The sequence below is a fragment of the Megalobrama amblycephala genome, linkage group LG3, assembly GCF_018812025.1.
Source record: "Megalobrama amblycephala isolate DHTTF-2021 linkage group LG3, ASM1881202v1, whole genome shotgun sequence".
NCBI classification, from domain to species: domain Eukaryota; kingdom Metazoa; phylum Chordata; class Actinopteri; order Cypriniformes; family Xenocyprididae; genus Megalobrama; species Megalobrama amblycephala.
Window position 1 is genome coordinate 31372716 of NC_063046.1, and position 23075 is coordinate 31395790.

Consider the following 23075-nt stretch of genomic DNA (forward strand, 5'->3'; position numbering starts at 1 on the left):
ATAAGATTGGTTATTACCTAGTTATTACCTAAGATTAGTTATTACCTAGTTATTGTATAGTTATTACCTAAGATTGGTTATTACCTAGTTATTACCTAAGATTGGTTATTACCTAGTTATTACCTAAGATTGGTTATTACCTAGTTATTATCTGGTTATTACCTAAGATTAGTTATTACCTAGTTATTACCTAAGATTGGTTACTACTTAGTTATTACCTAAGATTGGTTATTACCAAGTTATTATCTAGTTATTACCTAAGATTGGTTATTACCAAGTTATTACCTAAGATTGGTTATTACCTAGTTATTACCTAAGATTGGTTATTACCTAGTTATTATCTAGTTAATACTTATCTAGTTATTACCTAAGATTAGTTATTACCTTGTTATTACCAAAGATTGGTTATTACCTGGTTATTACCTAGTTATTACCTAAGATTGGTTATTACCAAAGATTGGTTATTACCTGGTTATTACCTAGTTATTACCTAAGATTGGTTATTACCTCGTTATTACCTAACATTAGAAATTACCTAGATATTACCTAAGATTGGTTATTTCCTAGTTATTATCTAATTATTACATACCTAGTCATTACCTAAGATTGGTTATTACCTAGTTATTACATAAGATTGGTTATTACCTAGTTATTACCTAAGATTAGTTATTACCTAGTTATTATATAGTTATTACCTAAGATTGGTTATTACCTAGTTATTATATAGTTATTACCTAAGATTGGTTATGACCTAGTTATTTTCTAGTTATTACTTACCTAGTTATTACCTAAGATTGGTTATTACCTAGTTATTACCTATCTTAGGTAATAACTAGGTAATAACCAATCTTAGGTAATAACTATGTAATAACTAATCTTAGGTAATAACTAGATAATAACTAGGTAATAACCAAAGATTTGTTATTACCTAGTGGTTATTACGTAGTTATTATCTAGTTATTACCTAAGATTAGTTATTACCTATTTATTACCTAGTTATTACCTAAGATAGGTAATAACTAGGTAATAACCAAAGATTGGTTATTACCTAGTTATTATCTAGTTATTACTTAAGATTGGTTATGACCTAGTTATTATATAGTTATTACCTAAGATTGGTTATTACCAGAGGTGTAAAAAGTACTCAAAAATGTTACTCAAGTGAAAGTACAAGTACAAGGACTGTGTTCGCAGCTGAATCACGTTCTTCATTTTCATTCACTGATTGACTGTTATAATTTCTCTAATTTCCAGGTCAACAAGGAGTATAGAACCAAAGAGGTGACACTCTGATACTTTTTAGGCAACAGTCACTAGGTGGCACTCTGGTAGCACAGCTGCCATTATGGGGTGAAAATACTAACTGGACCATAGAATCCTTCACATCTTACGAACCCAAAATCGGGGAATTTTACTGCCAAATCAGAAGCGCAAAAGAACATTTTTTCAAATGAAATCATCAGTAAATTTTATGGCACCTACAGTAAATGCTGTATTATTTTATATATGTTTTATTTTACCAGTTGTGGAATCCAACCATTCATCCATCTGAGGTAACGTAGTTAGCCTACTTTATTGAGTATTTCCATTTTATGCAACTTTGCACATTTATTAATAGTAAATTAATAATTAATACATTTAAGATCATCATATTTGCAGCAAACAGTATATTTCAGACCTAGTGGAATAATAGTAAAAATAGTATCAAGGTCTGAATTGAAATAGGCTATATTAGAGGTTTTAATGGATGACGCTACAGACATAATGATCTTATAATACATGATACATTGCTGTGTCCGTTATCCCATAATTCCCACTTTTGGACACTTTTGCTTTAACAGACATTAGACAACACTGCAAAATCAAGCTGTTATATTCATATATTTATAGTCCAACATTCCCATTTTTTCTGATGCATGTCCTTAATTTCATATGTTGGTATTAATTCAGTGTTTATAATGCTAATACTTGAACTGCAAAGAATTTTAACCCAAACTGACTGGGTTTCTAGAGAGCAAAGGTTTTGTGAAAAAAGTGGAAGACTTAAACGCAAAGTGTGTAAAATAAACTGTAAAAAGGATTTGATGATCACTAGTGATAGTATTTTATTCTGTGTTTTCATCATTCAGGTTGGATTTCAGCTTTAATGTACGTTTTTTTTTTTTTTTTTTACAAAGCAGCTGATATTGCCATAGAAACTAGTGGGCTGCTGACTCGCTTTCACCCCAAAATGGCAGAAACGCAGGGCCGCTGCTGGGCGCCGGTGTTGCAATGGAACGTTCTATTGAGTGTCGCTTCTTGTTAGTGTATATTGTTAGTGTATATTCTTTGAAGTCAAGGTGCTGTGCATTGTGGTAATTGATGCGACATGACGTCACTTTCAAAGGACCAATGAACATGTCTGACCAATTTCATGGAATATGAAAATGAATCTCATTGAATAAATAACATTTAAATTAAACTGGGCATCAGCGCAATTCAATTGGTTTGGTAATAGCAAGGGAAAATAGAATGATCTCCAAAAAATAAGTACTTTTTGACTAAATAAAATTGTAAGGAGTAAAAAGTACTTTTTTTCTTCAAAAATGTAATTAAGTAAAAGTAAAAGTATTGATTTTTTAATTGTACTCAAGTAAAAATCCCCAAAAATAATACTTAAGTACAGTAATCAAGTAAAATTACTCAAGTACTTTACACCTCTGTTTATTACATGAATTACATAAAATGATAGGCTATAGGCTATTTCAATTCACAATGGCAAAATGTGAGAATCATCTGCATTACTGGACATTACTAATATATTGTCAAATAATAGAGCTTTTCACACTGTGCTTAACCCCGGGTTATCGTCGTTCTAAACACCGCTTTTAACCCCGGGAAAAGGAGTGTTTCACACAGTTTGTAATTTAGATGGGTATGCACCGCTCTTTACCCGGGGTTCCAGAGCAGGGTTAGCATCACTTTTGCATTGCCAAACTTGTACAGTGTGAAAAGATGCGGTGTTAGAAAGTTACAACTAGACGTTAACACAGCGCGATGTATAAACAGCCATTTCTGCATATGATAGGAAAAAATGTCAAATGGCGATGGAAAATGCGACAATTGGAGTGAAGAACAGACCGTCATTCTTACCTTTATAGTTCGAAATGTTCACAAGGACTTTAAGCCGGGGCTTAGGAATGTGCAGTTTGTGAATAAAGATATAGGATTCCGTTTAAAAGGGGTTTAGAATTACCCAGGGTTAACTATTTGATTGTGTGAAAAGCCCTATTAAATGCTTCGCTACTTACATATTTTAGCTACTTACAAACTTTTTGTCACTCTACCAACAAACAGAGCTGTATCAATAATATGAAATACAAGAGGGGACAATTTGGCCATATCCGATTATTAGGGGGACATGTCCGCCTCAATAGCTATATGTTCAGGTATTGTTTACAGTGTACTTTAGGATTATTGAACTGTAGTATTGTGATGCACATCTTTCATTGTTCACTCAGCTGCATATCTCTGTTGCTATGGCTGCCTGCCTCTAAAGTAATGTGAGCATTGTTACCTGCAATTTGACTGCTCTGAGAAACACCTGACTCTTGGAACTGAAATCTCACTGAAATAGCCTATAGATGACAGATTTTCCCTCAAGAACTTGCTGTGCCTTTTATATCACACACCTCTAACAGCTTATTTGCTAATACACTAAAATAAATAAAAACATGAATCACAAGAACACAAATAATTCACACATGCCTACTTGTCTCACAGCTTTAATCATCAGTTCTCTAGCTTGTTTTACTTCAATGATGGCGAGGGATAAAAGATGTCACTCTTGTAATTGTGGGGACATAGCTGGTTGATTCAAGGCTTTGAATCGATGGGGCCTGAATCAATCTGCAAATGAGCATGTGTGCAAAACAAGCAAAGGGACCCGAGATGATCGATGTCTCTAGAGACGCAGCTCAGTGAGAGCTGAATTCCCCCGATTTTCCACTGCTAGGCATAGACGAAGCGTGGCCGAAAAAGCATCGTGATTACCCCCTTAATTTATCCCAGCACCTTTGCCCATTCCACCAGATTCCTTTCTTTTAGCCAAGCAGGAAATGATTGCATCAGACCTTCATTACAAACAGAAAAAATATCACATATCCTGCTGTATATTGATTGCCCACCTTGTGACTTGTGTGACCCACTTCAGAACTTTTCAGTGTGGCCCAAAGGTAGTTTAACAGAAAGTGTTGATGTAAAAAAAAAAAAAAAAAAAGATATTTTATCCAGCACACAAGGCTTGTTGAGTCACTGAAATGTGAATTATCTTAAATCTACATAAAAACATGTTAGACCAATGATTTCCTCCAAATGTCTAAGCAAACTATTTCATATCGGAAAATATTGTTGAATTGTTCAGGGAGCTCCCAGCATGCATTGCAGCATGAATTAATTATTTGTTTACTGTTAACATTGTTTTGCTGCTTGCTAAATTAATTTATGCTGCTGTTGTCACTGTTTGTTATTTGTGATGTGTTGATGTTGAGCTCATCTTTTTACTTAATGATGTTTTTTAATTGTCACGGTGATTGATGTGTGTTAAAGGGATAGTTCACCCAAAAATGAAAATTTGATGTTTATCTGCTTACCCCCAGAGCATCCAAGATGTAGGTGTCTTTGTTTCTTCAGTAGAACACAAATGATGATTTTTAACTCCAACCGTTGCTGTCTGTCAGTCAAATAATGCTAGTGGATGGGAACTTCTACAATAAGAGTAAATAAAACTTGCTTAGACAAGTCCAAATTAAACCCTGCAGCTCGTGACGACACATTGATGTCCTAAGACAAGAAACGATTGGTTTGTGCGAGAAACCGAACAGTATTTATATCATTTTTTACCTCTAATACATCACTATGTCCAACGGCATTCATCACTCAATTCGTTTGGTCTGATCGCGCTCTGACAGCGGCAGTGATGTCTCGCTCTCATTGAAGTATATGCGCGAGACATCACTGCCGCTGTCAGAGCGCGATCAGACCAAACGAATCGAGTGATGAATGCAGTTGGACATAGTGGTGTATTAGAGGTAAAAAAAATTATATAAATACTGTTCGGTTTCTCACACAAACCGATCGTTTCGTGTCTTAAGACATCAAAGTGTCGTCACGAGCCGCAGGGTTTAATTTGGATTTGTCTGTCGTGTTTTATTTACTCTTATAGTCCAAGTTCCCGCTGACTTGCATCATACCACAGACGGCAGCGGTTGCAGTTAAAAATCATCATTTGTGTTCTACTGAAGAAACAAAGACACCTACATCTTGGATGCTCTGGGGGTAAGCAGATAAACATCAAATTATCATTTTTGGGCGAACTATCCCTTTAAGTGGCCTATTGAACTCTATGTGCACCTAAAAAAACACTATTGCAAATAATGTCTTTACAAGATTTTCTCTTCTTCAGAGTTAAAAAAGTTCACTTCATATTAAGAGTCATATAAAACTGTGCATAAAAAGGATATTTTGGCTGAACAAGACATTTTGCATTGAGCAAACAATCAAATTATTGGTTAAATAAAGTTGTATTACTAGGGACAGATATTACGACTATTATACTGTATGTTATATTATATTCTCATAATATTAGGACTAATACATTAAGACTTGACCCATTAATACTAACACTTTCTATTTTTTTCTATTCGTTTAAATAAATAATAATAATACAAATAATAAAAACAGTTGCTGTGTGTACTGTGCTAGACTAGGGACTAACTGGTCACAGCACTTTCATATTGGTGCCCTTTTGTTGGTTTAACTATTTCTATTGTTCTCCTCATTTGTAAGTTGCTTTAGATAAAAGCATCTGCTAAATGATTAAATGTAAAACTCAGATATCTCTATGTATAATGTTGGCTTTATTTTACAGTGTGATAACATTAATCCAGTTATAACCAAAATAATCAGTCATATTTTGATTCACATATTTGATTCTAGACTGATTCTAGAACTCTAGTTGCACTGAAAGTACGCAGTTATATTTAAATGTTTTAATTTAACATATATTTTTTTAATTATCCAAACATACAAATGAAAATAAAAGAATGCAACTGTTAATAAGTTCTATTTCAAACTACTCAGACTCATTTAATGATGTTCTGCTCTTCAATTATAATGTTTAAACATAAATTATAACACATTCACTACACAGGACACCAGCCCGTGTCTTTGGCATTGTTACCTCACTCTTCATATGTGCCCGCTCTAAATCTTCTAAAAACTGTTAGAGAAGGTTATGTGCTTGAAATCAATAAGAGCAACTTATGTTCAGAGTACCTGCATATACACATAATCAATTTAGGTGGCTTTGGTTCACTGCACTCCTCATCATCACTAACAGATTTCATTTCGACCCAGGGCAGACATTTTCAGCCTTTTGATAAACAGATTTGGTGGTCTCATAACCTCCTCACCAGGATATTCAGGTCATTAGCCACATTCTTCTCTCTTGGATTCATTCAAAACTGCAATTTTCTCTTAAAGAGAGAGCGAGAGTGAGAGAGAGAGCATTAGTCGTCCATCTTGATAGATGGTGCTCAGTGGGAGCTACGCACAAAGACAGCAAATTACGCTTGACCCCTGATTGCCTGCAATACGGACCCGCTGTTTTCAACAAGTGCTCAACATTTTCCTTAATCTCTACAGGCTAGAACCTATGCTTCCAGAATCAAACCATTTTTAGTTTGGATCCATATGTCTGGAATAGATGTTTGTCTCAAATAGCAGAACAAACTTAAACTATAGGGCTGGATACTGATACAGATTTCAAAATTTGATCCATAAGCGCTAGATTCAATTATATAGGATTTTTGAAAATTAACCATAGTTTTACTATAGTAACCATGGTTAATTTTCGTAGTTTTGATTTAATATTAATTTAGGTACATGTCAATTTATCTTAAGGAAAAAAAATCTCTCCCAAATAATGCTGTAAGATATAATATTCAATTCAATTCACATTTATTTGTATAACGCTTTTCACAATACATATCCTTTCAAAGTAGCTGTACAGAAAGTGCATGTCAGCATTACAATTTGGAGTGATCTGTTATCAGAGGTGCAAGTTATGTAATTTCCACAATGTACATATACAAATCACGCAGTTAGCTAACAGTTTATTACTTTTCAATAGAGTAAACCATCTTACTTGGTTTATTACTGTAATATTACAGGTTAAAATTAACAACAGAGCCCAAACAATTAAATTGAACAAAAAATTTAATTGCTATTTTTATTTACATATATTAATTAAAACTGAAATACAACCCCAATTCCAGAAAAGTTGGGACATTTTGTAAAATGCAATAAAATCAAGAATCTGTGATTTGTTAATTTTCTGAAAAAAGTACAAAGAAAAGATTTTCAAAGTTTTCACTGACCAAACTTAATTGCATTTTGTAAACACAAACAGATGTTGATGGCTGCAAACAATCCAAAAAAAGTTGGGACAGAGGCATGTTTACCACTGTGTCACATCACCTTTCCTTTTAATTACACTTTTTAAATGTTTGGGAATTGAGGATCCTTACTGTTGCAGATTTGCAAGTGGGTTTTTTGCCCAATCTCACCTGATACAAGACAGCTGCTACACAGTCTGAGGTCTTCATTGTCTGATTCTCCATTTCATGATGGGCCACTCATTTTCAAAAGGAGACAGATCTGGACAGCAGGCAAGCCAGTCAAGCAGATCCACTCAGGGCCACTGTCCTGCAGAGTTTAGCTCCAACCCTAATCAAACACACCTGAACAAGCTAATCAGGGTCTACAAAGTTACAGGTAGGTGAGTTTGATCAGGGTTTGAGCTAAACTCTGCAGGACAGTGGCCCTGCAGGACCGGATTTTAGGAACCCTGGTGTAGAGTGTCTAAGAAACCACTGTGTTGTAGCATGTGCAGAATAAGGCCTGGGATTGTCTTGCTTCCCAGGAAATCAGTCAACTTGATGGCAGTATGTCTCTGTACAATCCCAATATACATCTCTACATCATTGATTCCTTCACACATATTCTAGTCACCCATGCCGTTTACACTGATGCCCCCCATATCATGACAGATGTTTGCTTTTGCACCTTCAGACTAGCCACACCGCAGTCCGTGCTTTTGCTTTTGATTACAGCACTGTAAAACCCAACAAGTTCAGAATACTCAAAACATTTAAGTAAACTAACTCATTTTTTTAAAGGTGCCCTACAGGTGCCATTTCAAAAGATGTAATATAAGTCTAAGGTGTCCCCCGAACGTGTCTGTGAAGTTTCAGCTCAAAATACCCCATAGATTTTTTTTTATTAATTTTTTTAACTGCCTATTTTGAGCCATTATTACATATGCACCGATTAAGCATGCGGCCCCTTTAAATCTCCCGCTCCCCCGCCCCCGCGAGCTCTCGACTGCCTTAAACAGCATACACAAAGTTCACACAGCTAATATAACCCTCAAAATGGATCTTTACAAAGTGTTCATCATGCATACATCGATTCCTGTGAGTATAGTATTTATTTGGATGTTTACATTTGATTCTGAATGAGTTTGAGGCTATTTGCTCCATGGCTAACGGACTAATGCTACACTGTTGGAGAGATTTATAAAGAATGAAGATGTGTTTATGAATTATTCAGACTGCAAGTGTTTAAAAATGAAAATAGCGACGGCTCTCTTGTCTCTGTGAATACAGTAATAAACGATGGTAACTTTAACCACATTTAACAGTACATTAGCAACATGCTAACAAAACATTTAGAAAGACAATTTACAAATATCACTAAAAATATCATGTTATCAATGATCATGTCAGTTATTATTGCTCCATCTGCCATTTTTCGCTATTGTCCTTGCTTGCTTACCTAGTCTGATGATTCAGCTGTGCAGCTCCAGACTTTCTGCCCTTGTGTAATGCATTGAACATGGGCTGGCATATGCAAATATTGGGTGCCTGCATATTAATGATCCAGACTGTTACGTAACAGTCGGTGTTATGTTGAGATTCGTCTGTTCTTTGGAGGTAGTTTAAACAAATGAGATTTATATAAGAAGGGGGAAACAATGGAGTTTGAGACTCACTGTATGTCATTTCCATGTACTGAACTCTTGTTATTCAACTATGCCAAGGTAAATTCAATTTTTAATTCTAGGAACTTAAATTTTTTGTGACAAGTGGGGCGGGGCTGAGAGCCATGGAAGCAGATCAAGGCCAGTGTGGTGCACAGGTGTCTCTCACTAACAATCCCATCACCAGCATCCCTTTCCCAACTCATCATAATGTTAATTACATACAGTTAATTTACATAAACATCACATTCAGATCTTGGTTAAATGTTACATAGCAAATAACACATGCTATTATAACTATCAGAGAGACTGCCATTACATACTTGCATATATGTAATCAAACAACATATGTGGTCTTAAATGTTTTGCAGCTCATCCTCAACCTAACCACAGGCTCGACTCTTCACCACAGTGGTAACCCTACAAAACTAACATAACAGAACCCCCCTGAATCCCAACATAACACAACATTAAACATTAACTTATATCTCCATATGTTAATCTTGTGCAAAAACACACAAAATAACACTTAAATATGGTCTGACGCAAAGCATGCTGGGAATTAGAAATCTGCTGCAGCTCAACTCAATCATATTAAGTTCAGCTTACTACAATGAAATTTTGAGTTCATGCAACTTTTTCCTATTAAGTACAATGAACTTTCATTATTATTTGAGTGAAACAAACTCATTTAATTTAATTAATTTCACTGTTCGGTTTTACAGTGAGGTTAATCTCCAGTTGTCACTGTTGATTGTCATTTGGACCTTTCTGGGTTACAATCCGCCATCAAAATGATATGTTTAATTATTGCAGCTGCTGCGAGAAAAGGCTATAAATGATCCGCCGCCTGTAGCATCCTCCACATGCCATATAGCCTACTACTAGCTGGAAATCTTTCTCTATGCAAAAAGACGAACGTCTGTATGCTCAAATTTCCTGTGGAAACCTACCAGTATCATCCGAATTAGGAAACATTATTACATGCTTACCGTTGTGAATTGGACTAAGTTAAGGAGATAGTTTTGAACACTGGCTGGTTATGTTGCTCAAAAATTGATTTTGGATCATTTTTAACCAAAAAAAGTTACGGATTGCAGCATGGGACCAAAATTCTTTGTAATCATGCATTGAGAAATATGATTTTTAAATTGTTTAACAATTCTCTCATGAAATTTGGTACAAAGTGGTGAGCCAATACTCATCTTTGCTTGCAAAGACAGAGTCTTTGGTGAATGCTCCTTTTATACCTAATCACGAAACACTCACCTATGATCAATTCACCTGCTAATTGTGGACCATTTCAAAACAGTTTAACTTGGATATTCTACAATCTTTTCACTTTTATTTTGCTCTCTCCTAATGTTTTTGGAGTGTGTTGCAGACAAATATATGTGTTTATATTTACAAAATACAATTAATTTGGCCATTTGTTATTTTTTAAATAAATATTAAATAGAATTAAAAATGACAGATTCTTGATTTAATTGCAGTTTACAAAATGTCCCAACTTTTCTGGAATTGGCGCTGTAAAAACAGTAGGCTATATATTGTATAGCTACAACATTTAAATTGCAGATGGCTTTTATTTGAGGTAAATATAAATGTAGCATTATGTCTTTCCACGGTTGAAACATGATTGCATGCATGGGAGATTAATCATTTCAATAAGCTGTAATGTATCTTTCAACAGTGACAATTCCATCTGATCCCTCAGAGCTAGACTCCTCAGCTCCTCCCACTTGTTCAAGTTCCCCAGAATACTAACCATCTATACCTACTGTCACCAATCATGGACTGCTATTTAAACCACTCACACACCACTGTTTGGTCTCATTGCCCATACCTACTACAGTGACTCGCCCGACTACTTACCTGCTCTGCTTGCCTTCTTCATCCGGTCCATTGGTCTGGCAGCCTCGGGATAATCTCCTATCCTGGTACCTGCGTAACAGAAACAAAGACTGATTACCAAGCTAAGTTACCTGTGTGGATTCTTTACATTGCCTTACGTTCCTGAGTTGTTGTTTTCTGAAGTATCATCATTAAAGTCTCGTTGATTCCATCCTCGTGTCTGCCCTCTTCTATTGTGACGCATACCTTCTGATGTTCTTTCATGTTTTTTCCTGTGCCTATAGTAGCCTAGTGGAAGAGATGATCGTTCACTATCCAAGCTCCCATGATCATTCACATCACAATGAAGAGTTTCAAAAAGAACTTGTTTGGAATCATGATAAAATTGATAGAAATTAGAGACTTTGTGTCTTATCAAAAGTAACAAAGCTTTTTGTGAGTATAGAGGATAGGAACGTTCTACAATATGTTCACCCACCAACATAAAACCGGACTATTGATCTTGAGTTTTCAAACAATGATATTCTTTAAAAATGAATCAATAAAACTTGGAAAATCTTTTTCAAACTGTCTAGTGGCAAGAAGCGCTATTTACGCAACATGGTGCTTACCTGTTGTTTTCAATGAAATGAAAGAGAAAATTAAGTATTATGAAATGACGGCAGCAAGAATAATCTTTCTGTGTCTTTTCCAGCTGAATGCAAAAACAAACATTATCTGTCTAGTCTGATTCAATGACTTGTAGGTCAGTCAAGTGAATCAAAAACATGTGTGACCATGCGGTCTAATTCCCAAACCGGATTAGGCTGGGTTCAGACTGTCAGTCCAAATCCGATTTTTGTGGATATCCGACTAACATCCAATCAAATTTAGCAAGTGTGAACATCAAAAAAATAACATGAAATGTGATTTTTACAAATCCATTTCAAGCTACTTTCATATGTCATTTGAAATCATATTTAAATCATATTTATGGAAATCCGTTTCAGTCTGCTCTAATTTCACGTGGTTATGTGACTTTCGCATACCACGTTAAAGTCCCTGTAAAGTCATCTTAAAGTATGTGTTCTGAGTTTGTCATACCGCAGAAAAATGTGTTGTTAACCACCCAGCCAAATTTGAATGATTAAAAATATCTGCAAGTAAATCAAATAAGTTATCAAAATCTCGAAAAAATAGGCAGCGCTCTCTGCTCTCCACTGTCTTTAGGAAATTTAAATAAGGAGACCGAGCATATTGTATATTATAACAACCATGTAATATGCATTTGCGCGACGAAGGCATTACTAGCTAAATGTGCAAAATGGCTGTATGATTGTAATGACACTCAAGATTGAGCGAGTGAACCGCTGTAGAGTTATAGGCGGCGCCACGCTCGGTGCATCATCGACAGTTATATAGTGTTAGGGGAGGGGCTATGCTCGGGGGTCCAAGTGCGTCATCAGACCCCAGTTTTAGCTCCGCCCAAAAAATCCTGAGCAGAGACTTGGTGAAAAACTGTTTAACGCTCTAACTTCACAATTAAGCATTACACAATTCACAGTCTTTGTAATGTGTTTCAGCAATACATTTGTAACATTTATAAAGTGTTTAGAAAGAATTCCCAGAATTGACTTTACAGGGACTTTAAATGTAAATATCAGAAGTTGTTAACTTTAAATGTAAATATCAGAAGTTGTTATAGGAAACATGCTGAAAGTCACACAAGGTTGTGTTGATGCAAAGTGCCAGAGAAGCAGAAAATGACAATATATTGGAAACATGTTTTAAAACCGGCACAGACAACAGCACGGTACAGCTGCACATACCAGCCTCCATGCGTTTCTGACGTTAAGTTACCACAGAAGATGCTGCGTAGTCCATCGCAGCGGCTACACATTATTGTCATGTTGTAAATAAGACCATCTGTAGGCCTATTGTAAACCTCTCCATGTTGCAGTTGTTTTTGGCATATGCCAATCAACGCAACGTCATTGCCATAGAAACCAATGCAGATCTTCCGGAAAACGAAAGAGCGGCATTAACACGCAAATTCGGATCTGAACAGTTGCGATACACTAATGTGGATGTCAATAACTTTAGATAAGATTCCAATCGGATCCACGAATAATCGGATTTGGACTGAGAGTGTACATAGTCCAATCAAAAATATAGGCTGCAAAAAGATGCGTTATCCATTTGAATCGTTTAATTAATAAATCTAGCAATCTTAGTAACTGAGTACGTTCCCTTTCGATACTACACTCATTCTGCATCAAACGTCTTATTATACATAAGACAAGATGCATATGGGGACAATATTTCATCATGCCGTGGTACGCAGGGGGACGACCGAGCATCGGGGCAGAGCACTAGAAAAGGGCTTGCGACAGATACCCATAAAACAGGATAGCCCAAGTAACAGGTCTAAAAACACTGTAGTCATCTTCCCAAACCCCTAAGCCAAGGCATCAGTGGGGCCCAGGGTGCATATAGGGGGCACAAAATATATAGTTACACCTGGAAATGGTTGGAGTTTTAATGGAAAAACATAAGCTGGTTAAAGCAGCGAGGCTTATGCAGAAAGGACCTGCATTTGAAGTGCAGGAACGTCCAGATTATAAAACCTGATAAATGTGGACGGCGAGGCCCAGCCAGCCGCCGCACAGATGTTGACCATAGAAACTCCACAGGACCACGCCCACAAGGAGGCTATGCCTCTTGTAGAATGCACTCTCACACCTAAGGGGCATTGAAGGCCTAAAGCCTAAGGAGGAGTAAGCGAGTGCTATAGCGTCGACTATCCATCTGGAAAGCTTGTGACAGGAAGACCTTTCGTGCGGCCACCGAAGCAGACAAAAAGCTGTTCTACCTGACGAAAGGAGGCGGAACAGTCAACGTAAGTCCTCAGGGCCCTGACAGGACAGAGTAGGTTCAACTCCTGTTCATCCTGGGACAGAGGAAGAGCGGAGAGAACAATCATCTGCACCCTAAAGGGTGTGGATAGGACCTTTGGGACATATCCATACCTTGGTTTCAGGACGACCTTGGAGTCATTAGGCCCGAATTCAAGACAAGAGGGGCTCACCGAGTGCGCCTGCAGATCCACCACACGCTTGACCGATGCTAAAGCTAGCAGTAGGTCGGATTTTAGCGACAAGGGTCGAAGGTCGGCAGTCTGGATTGGTTCAAAGGGAGGGCCCTTAAGGCCTCTAAGAACCACAGACAGGTCCCAGGCAGCAAACGTGAGGGGATGAGGAGGATTCAACTTCCTGGATCCCTTCAGGAAGCGGACAACGAGGTTGTTTCTTCCTACCGACTGCCCTGCTATAGAAGCATGAGAGGCTGCTATAGCTGCGACATAGACTTTAAGGGTAGAGGGAGTATGGCCTCTGTCCATTAAGTCTTGAAGGAAGGACAATATCTGGGATATGCCACAAGTCAATAGGTCTTCGCCCCGGGCTGTGCACCAGGCGGCAAAGACGGACCATTTAAGAGCGTAGAGACGTCTCGTCGACATGGCTCTAGCTTGTGAGATAGTGTTTAAAACGTTCTCTGGGAGGCTAGCACGCTCCCATTGAGAAACCACACATGAAGATTCCACAGCTCGGGTCTGGGGGTCTCCCTCGCTTGAGAGAGGAGGTCTCGTCTCAGAGGAATCGGCCATGGCTCCATGGGCGATAACTGAGACAGGTCTGAGACCCATGGATGGGACCTCCACAGAGGAGCCACCAGGAGGACCTTGTAAGCACCCTCCCTGATTCGTCTGATAACCTGGGGAATCAGAGAGATCGGGGGAAAATCATAAAGGAGAAGGCTGGGCCAGTCATGGGCCAGCGCATCCTTGGTCTTTGAGAAATATATTGGGCAGTGATAGTTGTCTTCTGAGGCAACTTCATCCCAAATTTTCTGAACTGTGTGGGGGTGGAGTGACCATTCCTCCAAGGGAAGGTTGCTCCGGGACAACATGTGTTCCATACGCCCTGAATATGTGCTTCTCTCAGCGAGAGCAGGTTGCACTGGGCCCACTCCAGGATGGCCTCCGCCAGAGTGCAGAGGGGCTTCGAAGAGAGCCCGCCCTGGTGATTTATGAAGGACAACACTGTCAAGCTGTCTGATCTGACCAAGACATAGTGTCCCATCAAGAGAGGGAGGAAGGCTTGGAGAGCTTGATATACCACCATCATTTCCAGACGGTTGATATGAAGCTCGCTTTCTGAGCCGCTCCTGGTGCCAATTGCCACGCCTTGCTTGAACCAGCAGGGATTCGTCCAAGGGGCCAGGGTTGCAGCGCACGCCTGGTTCACCTTGAGTGAGCTATGACCATGTTGCCAGGCTTGGGACGGGACCCGTGGTTTCAGCCAGCGCTGCAGAGGGCACATGTGAAGCAAGCCCAACTGCAGAGCCAGAGATGTTGAACTTATAAGCCCTAGTATCCTCTGTAACACTTTGAGCGGCAGAGAAGAGCCGGGCATAAAGGTTTTTGCAAGCTGCTGAATGGCCAGAGCTCACTCTGGAGTGACCACGGCCCTCATGCGGGTCGAGTCTAAAATTATCCCCAGGAACGAGACACATTCTTGGGGATAGCGAGCTCTTTAGAAAATTGACCCTTAGCCCCAGGTACTCCAAGTGGTTGAGGATGATGGATCTGTGAGATATTAGCTCCGCCTATAACTGGGCCAGAACGAGCCAGTCACTGAGGTAGTTCAGTATGCGCACACCCATCTGTCTCAGAGGGGAAAGAGCTGCATCCGCTTTAACAGGACCCTGTTCAGACGTCCGAGATCGAGGATGGGTCAGAGACCGCCATCCTTTTTTGGGAACAAGGAAGTACCTGCTGAAGAAACCTGACTTGCTCAGTGCTGGAGGAACCACTTCTATGGCCTCCTTCACCAGCGTAACGTTTACCTCTGAACGCAGGACATGCGCGTCCTTGCTTTCCACAGAGGTTTGGACCACTCTGTTGAATAACGGGGCCCGTTGAGCAAACTGGAGTACATAACCACATTTTACTATGTTCAGCACCAAAGCTGACACTCTGGGGATGGCCTGCCAGGCCTCGGCCCGCATGGTGAGGGCCTGAATTGGTTCTGGCACTAAGTCGCTGTGAGTTGACTGGTGCGTGTATGGGGTGGAAAAGGAAATTTGCTCTCTTTTGAGTATATTTGTTTTTTTATTGTATTCGCTATAACAGCGGTGCACTGCCAGAGCGTTTGAACAGGCTCTGTGTAGGCAACAAAAACATTTTTTCAAGCACCCGGAACTGAACGAGGTGGCAGGAAAACTGAGCGAGGCAGTTTGGAGGGTGGTCCAGCCGCAACAGGATTTAACCTCCTCCTCTTCCTTTCTTTGACATCAGGCCGACTTTTGAGGTGCAGTGTCTAGCACTATCTATCACTACTATGCTTCGGAGGGTTGTGGCGCTTAGCAGAGCGCGAGCGCCGTCGATGCTCATGCCGTGACGTGGATTGAGTGGCTGGCGGATTGTCTTTGGGTGGCTGCTGAGCTGGCACTGGCTTTGGGCGGCTTGAAGCAGAGGAGCTGGAGTGTAGTCTGGGACAAACTTTGCGCAGCTGTGAAGCGCTCGGCAAACCCATTGACGGCAGGGCCGAAGAGACCAGTGGGGGTGACGGGCGAGTCAAGGAAGACGGCCGCGTCCTTGATTTCGGTCAGGTTGAGCCACAGGTGGCGCTCCAGCACCACCAGGCTGGCCATCAAACGCCCAATAGCCTGAGCCGTGGTCTTTGTTGCGCGCAGGGCCAAGCCGCTTAGACAAGTGGTTCCAGGCAGGAATTCGATTGCTTCGTCGATTGGCTCCAGAGATGGCAAGAGAGGGGGGGGGGGGTCATGAGGTGAGCCCAACCACTCCTCAGCATCCAAAACCGCCAAAGACATGCTGTCATACAGCAGCTCTTCATCAGATCCCCCGAATGAGACTAGGTTGCTCGTGATGGCAGAAGGGTGCTGGTCTGGGCGGGAGAAATAGACGGGGGAAACCTCTCTGTGTGGAGAGAATGAGACACGCAGGACCTGAGCCGACGTGAGCTCACTCATCCGAGCGCTGAGATCCTCTGCCCTGCTGTCTTTTCCTCACAGGCTCCTGGGAGGAAGAAAACGGGAGGGCGCGAGGGGCGGAGTCACTTTCTGAAAAGAAAGTGATCCGCGAGCGCAAAGAGGCCAGACTCTTTAAAAATAAGCTTTTTTAGATTCCAACTGGAAACAGAAGGAAACGCAGGGGTGTGGGAACTCTGCGAAGCGCTGACCAGGCTGCTTGAGAGCGGCGTGGAGAACAGAGCTGCTTGAGAGTGGCGAACTGATCCAGCTGCTGAGAAGTGGTGCATTGATCAGAGCTGCACGAGAGCGGCGATCTGAGCAGCGAGCTGTACGGAGCTGCAGGCTGCTTGTGTGTGGCGAGCTGCTTGAGAGCGGCGAGCAGGGAGAGTGAGCTGATCGAACTGCTGCAGAGCGGAGAGCTGATCAGCGGCAAATTCCAGCTGTTTGCAGGTGAAGACGGCTTCAAGTCTCGTAGCTCAAGCGAAGAGATGATATCTGCATCGCTAAAGGAGAATGAATCGATTTGACATGGTGAGATGGCCGCTTATATAGCCTGATACCCCGCCCCTTTTGGCAGGCATGCTCACCATTGGCTCGCGTAGCTCTACTGTGCCATCATTGGTTCATTTACTTTAACTCCATGAACTAATGGCAGTGCAGTTTTCACTGCGTGAATGAAAAAGGCTTCAGTAGTCGGAGAAAAGGAGTTTTCCCCATGTGCATCTTGTCTTATGTATAATAAGACGTTCGACGCAGTACGAGTATAGTATCAAAAGGGAACTAAATTCTGTATAGGAAACACTGGTAGGCTACTACCATAATATTAGAAAGATATCTCTCTATTTAGAATAGTGAAACATCTGAACATTATCCCTGGTCTTCACTCTGCTCAGAAATAACACTTATTCACAAAGAAGGGATGTACTCAGTCAAATACACATTCAGATTCTACTAATAGTTGGGGTATATTTGCTATTTTGCTTAAACTGTATTATCAGTTCATTTTATGATAGCTTTAACGCTCTAGTGTCAATTTTAAAGGACATTGCAATAAAATAAGATTAGTATTCTTTGAGAAAATATTAATGGATATTCTTTCACAGCATCAGTTGCATTTATACCTGTGCCAGTGATGGTCTGCACTTGATTTGAAAGAAGGGTGCATCAGATTGGATCGCACTGAATAAGTGCATACAGTACAGTAGGCTATATGACTGATGAAACCTGCTCTACAACAAGAGGCATTCCCTCAGAGATGTTAACTGCAGTAGCATATGGAGGAATGATGAAACCCGCCTCTGAGGGGGTTTGAATCACCCAAGCTCAGTTCAGATCAGTCCCATAGCTTCTAGCAGGCACGGGTGGCTTGCGAATTACAGGACCTTTAAGAAAAATGTTCATTCAAATGAATGGGCAGGCAGAAGCAGTACAAAATGGATGGCAGCAAAACATGGCTACATGGATTACCAACATAACATTTGATAGAGTCTTCCTCTGAGTCCCAACTCTGGTACAACATACTTGTTTTCATATTCTACTGTCACTAAGCTGTTGAACACAGACTTACTAAAAATGGCTAAATACAAAGTTGCAGAGGGCACTTCCACAAGAATTCTTGTAAAATACAAAAAGGCCACTGACACAACACTGCCATCTCCTGGTTATATGACTGTACATAATTCTATATATGGTTTAAACACAGTTCCAGGGTCATAAACAAATATATATAATTTACCCACACTACTGTTCAAACTTGTGTGGCAAGACTTGTGTGTCAGCAAGATATATATTTTTTTAATTAAATTTAATAAATACTTTAAGTCAGGATTCTTTAAATTGTGACAATAGGGCATTTATAATGTTAAAAAAAGATTTCTATTCAAATAAATGCTATTCTTTTCAACTTTCTAATATTAAGTGGCACAACTGTTTTCAACATTGATAAATGTCTCTTGAGCATCAAATCAGCATATTAGAATGATTTCTGAAGGATCATCTGATACTGAAGACTGGAGTAACCATGCTGAAAATTCAGCTTTGCCATCACAGCAATAAATTAAATTAAAATTTAAAATATATTAAAATAGAAAACAGTTCATTTAAACTGAGCTTCGCAATACTACTGTTTTACTGTATTTCTGATCAAATAAATGTAGCCTTGATGAAAGACTTCTTTCAGAAACATTTTCTTAATATCTTACTAAAAAAATCTTAAAATTACAAAAATCTTACACTACCCTTCAATTTTTTTGGTTAGTATATCATAAAAATCATAAAAAGACAAAAACAATATTTATAAGCATTTGAGTGGACCCAGTGTAAATTAATATTACTCTGAAATATTTTTTTTTTATAACTAGCATATCAGTTTATATAATACAAACAGCTGCCAAATTAGGCAATTCATGCTAATTATGTCATTATGCCATTATTGCTAAGCATCAAAATATTCAATATTTGCAGGTAATTGACATTTAACTTTGTAAAATAATTGAAAATAATAGTTCTCAAAGTCAATAAATGGCAAATGCTGAACTGTACATTTATTTAAAAAAAAAAACATCAATGAGGATTTATCATTAAAAAAAAATATGGTAACAGTAGTTAATTGTACAGACTCAGATATGTCAAACAATGCCTTTATCTTCAGTGGGAAGAGCAGCAGGGTCCAGGCCACATTGTTTCATCTGAACAGCTATGTCAAATAAGTAGTCATAACATTCACACCTGAAAAATAATACAGATTTAAAAGATAAATACATTTTGTATACATACTCAAAATATAGTGTGCATTTTATTTCGTAGCTCACATTGTCTTTGCTTTCTCCCAGGTCTCTCCCCAGACATAGACGCCGTGTCTGCGGACGAGAACGGCGCAGGAGTCGGGATACATGTCCATGGCTCTGGCCATGCGCTCTTTTAGGTCCTTCTCCTCTGGGGTGTTCTCAATAATTGGAACAACTAGAGTTTCATCATACCTGAGGCAAAAACACATACAAACAGTAAAGTAAAAGGAGGATTTTAGATGTTCACACCTATTAATATCTTAACATCACAACTGTTCTATTTTGAGATTAAGTATTATTTGACAAGAACACATCACATATTACTAATGTAAAAATGGCACGAGCTGGATCACTGACTAGTGAAGCATCTTAGCAGGATAGATGTACAACCTGTAGTTTGTGCCTGAGTTTCCTTTCCGAATCCCCTTAATCATCTCTTGATGTGTGATGCGGAATTCCTTGCCAGGAAACATGAGAGTTGCCATGACAGCAGACTTTGAGTGTGTATGGATAACTGCCTGAGCTCCTGTGAAAGAAAATGACAATGTATTGTAAATACAGTACAGAACTGTAACAAAAAACACTGTGTGTGGACACATACCTCTCATAGTGTAGGCGTTCATGAAGAGGGGTGTGCATTGACTTTTCTTCAGCTTCTTCTGTGGAGGTGGACAACTGATGTCTTTCTCATCAATGTCACAAACAAACAAGTCCTCTGGCTACAAACGGGAGTGGAATGATAGTTTATAAAAATTATTTCATTATACACATCAACATGCTAGTAATGTGTGGAGCATATGACACATGAACAGAAAAAAAGCCTTACTTGTATTCTCTCCTTCTGAACACCTGAGGGAGCTATATAAATGTGCTCACTGGGAGAAGAAATAATTATTATACACTGTAATGAATTCCATACATTTTTAATTTCATGGGTACATGCATGTTTATAATTTATGAATTAAAATGAGTTATGTTATTTTTGCCAGGTACTAAGTCAGAACATCACAGTGATACAACCAACCTGGTGTCATAATGAAGGCAGGGAAAAAACAAACAATTAAAAGTGATTCTTAAAAAGAAAAATTATTACATAGTTAGCCATAATATTTTATGATTATTTATTTCTTAGAAAAAAAAAAAACCCTGCTTATTCAAATTTGAAAAACTTGTGTCTGCCAAATCAAAGTCATGTGGTCCAACCAATATGCATAAATGATGTATATTTAACAAAATAAACATCATTATTTGAATAATAATAATAAAAATTAAAAAACACTTTGTAATTCACTTAACCAATGTGGGCTAAATGTACTTGATTTTGAAATCAAGACTATATTTAAAATTAAATTATATTTGTTCCAAAGACAAATTATGGTATTAAATCACTAATATTATTTTTGCAAAAGTGGATTGAATTTCTCATTAATTGTAATTTTAATATTAAGAAGCTTCCTATAAAACTTTGGTAGATGATTGCATACAAACATAATTTACTTAATTTACATTTACTTATTCAGAATTTTTAATAAAATTTTCACTTTATATACCTGTCGAAGAGTATATGACGGTAATCATCAATGTCATTCCTTTAGAACTTATACATTTGCTAGGAAATAACATAGATTGAAAAGCAAAACTTATGATTTTAGTCTTAAACTGGAAGGTATAAATTTAAAAGACAAAAAGATGTAATAATAATTATCTCAGAACAATGTGCCAAATTTTCACTGTTCCTTTAGCTATTCGATTTTGGAGATCACAATTTCAAGATGTCAGTTGGAAAGAGACCCTCCAGACGCTTTTGTATTGCCAATAAAAGGAATCATTTAAGATTGTTTATCATATTTATCCTGTAAAACAGGTAATTGCAAAATTTTGTAAAGATATTGAAACATGTTACAACTGTTTTTTTTTTTAATGATAATACTGGTGACTTCAAAATTTAGTATATTGTGAATTTACTCTTTATATATGGATTTTTTTTTTACTTTATCCACAAATATAAATGGGGAGGGAAAAAAACTAATTTTATTTATTTTAAAATAGAAATAGGTCACTACTTGTATACATTAAAAGAAACAAGAAATAACAAAGCAACTTTTGTATAGACATGAATTTCTTGCTGCTTTCTCTTCTTTTCTTTTTTTATATTTGTTTACCATAACATTTGATTAGATGTAATTAATGTTATTGCCCTTGTATGTTCATTGTTCAAAAAAAATTCAATAATAATAATAAAAAGGGGGGACAAAACAGGGAATTCTTTCATAAAGAGGAGACCCTGCAGACCCCCAAGACTGTGTCAAAGTCAATAAGATAATAAATGTTATAATTTTTCACCGCACAGCGCACACCATGTTTAGTCGTCATAAAATACAATATACAAGTTAAATAATAATAATAAAAACCTTCCCATTCTTCAACGTGAACACTTTTCTTACGTCACTGACCCAGAAAGTGAATATTGCACACAGTGGATTTTATTGGTGTAAGATGCCATGATGACTAACCCATGCCGCAGGCTTATTCCTCCCCCGGTTCCTGTCACCCAGCCCAACTCATAGAAGAGTCTGCAAAGCTCTGGGATGAGCACACGAGGATGTCCCTGATCCTTAAACAATGACATGTCGTCTCGTTAAAAAGAAAATTATAAGCTTCTGAGACACAAACAATATCGAGTATTTCACATACTGTACAAAACCAGGAACAAGGACATTATTTATAGTTTTACCCCTATCTCCTTCCCGTTGCTCTCTGCGTGTGCCGTGTTCACGACCGACGACATTGTTAAAACACTGAAAGAAGACTGTAAAAAATTATTCTGAACGAAGTTTAAGATATTATGATGACGACCATTTCTGTTTGTTTCACGCAGCCAAACCGACGGCGTGATCAAACTCTTGCGCAACAGCGGAAGGCGGAAGTGCAGATCTTTAAAAGATAAAAGACTCCCAAACAGGGACGTCGGCAAATGTCTAAAAACACAGTAAAAAAAAACAAAACACACACACACACACACACACACACACACACACACATATATATATATATATATATATATATATATATATATATATATATATATATATATATTGAGTTGGGCTATATATTTTTTTTTTCCCAAGTAACGTTACCACAGTGTGAAATTGAAGTTATGCTAGTGCTATGTGCTATGTGCATTGCAATATGATATTGCACTTTGCAGTAGGCCTACCTATCTAGAGTAGTAGGCTAATGTAATCTCGTAGCCTTGCACTTTGTTTGGTGTCAGCTGTGTTCAGAGTAGCATGAAAAATGTGTTTCGTAATGGTTAAAAC

At 38.4% G+C, this 23075-nt stretch overlaps 1 protein-coding gene across 1 annotated transcript; it reads right to left on the reverse strand.

Annotated features, from left to right (window-relative positions):
• Positions 1-19490: 19490 nt before the first annotated feature.
• On the reverse strand, positions 19491-22685 carry LOC125265116 (APAF1 interacting protein). The gene is made up of 7 exons (XM_048185130.1): positions 22490-22685; positions 22269-22369; positions 20582-20630; positions 20357-20474; positions 20146-20281; positions 19780-19947; positions 19491-19696 (listed from the first exon to the last, which is right to left on the reverse strand). Exons 1-7 carry the CDS (start codon positions 22541-22543, stop codon positions 19597-19599), a joined length of 726 nt encoding a protein of 241 aa, XP_048041087.1. The 5' UTR covers positions 22544-22685; the 3' UTR covers positions 19491-19596.
• Positions 22686-23075: the final 390 nt, after the last annotated feature.

Coding starts and splice junctions, on each gene's coding strand:
- LOC125265116 (XM_048185130.1), bottom strand. CDS start 22,543: ATGTCGTCGGTCGTGAACACGGCACACGCAGAGAGCAACGGGAAGGAG. Junction 20,475..20,581: donor TTCAGAAGGAGAGAATACAA/GTAAGGCTTTTT, acceptor TCCCGTTTGTAG/CCAGAGGACTTGTTTGTTTG. Junction 19,948..20,145: donor AACTCAGGCACAAACTACAG/GTTGTACATCTA, acceptor TTTTTGCCTCAG/GTATGATGAAACTCTAGTTG.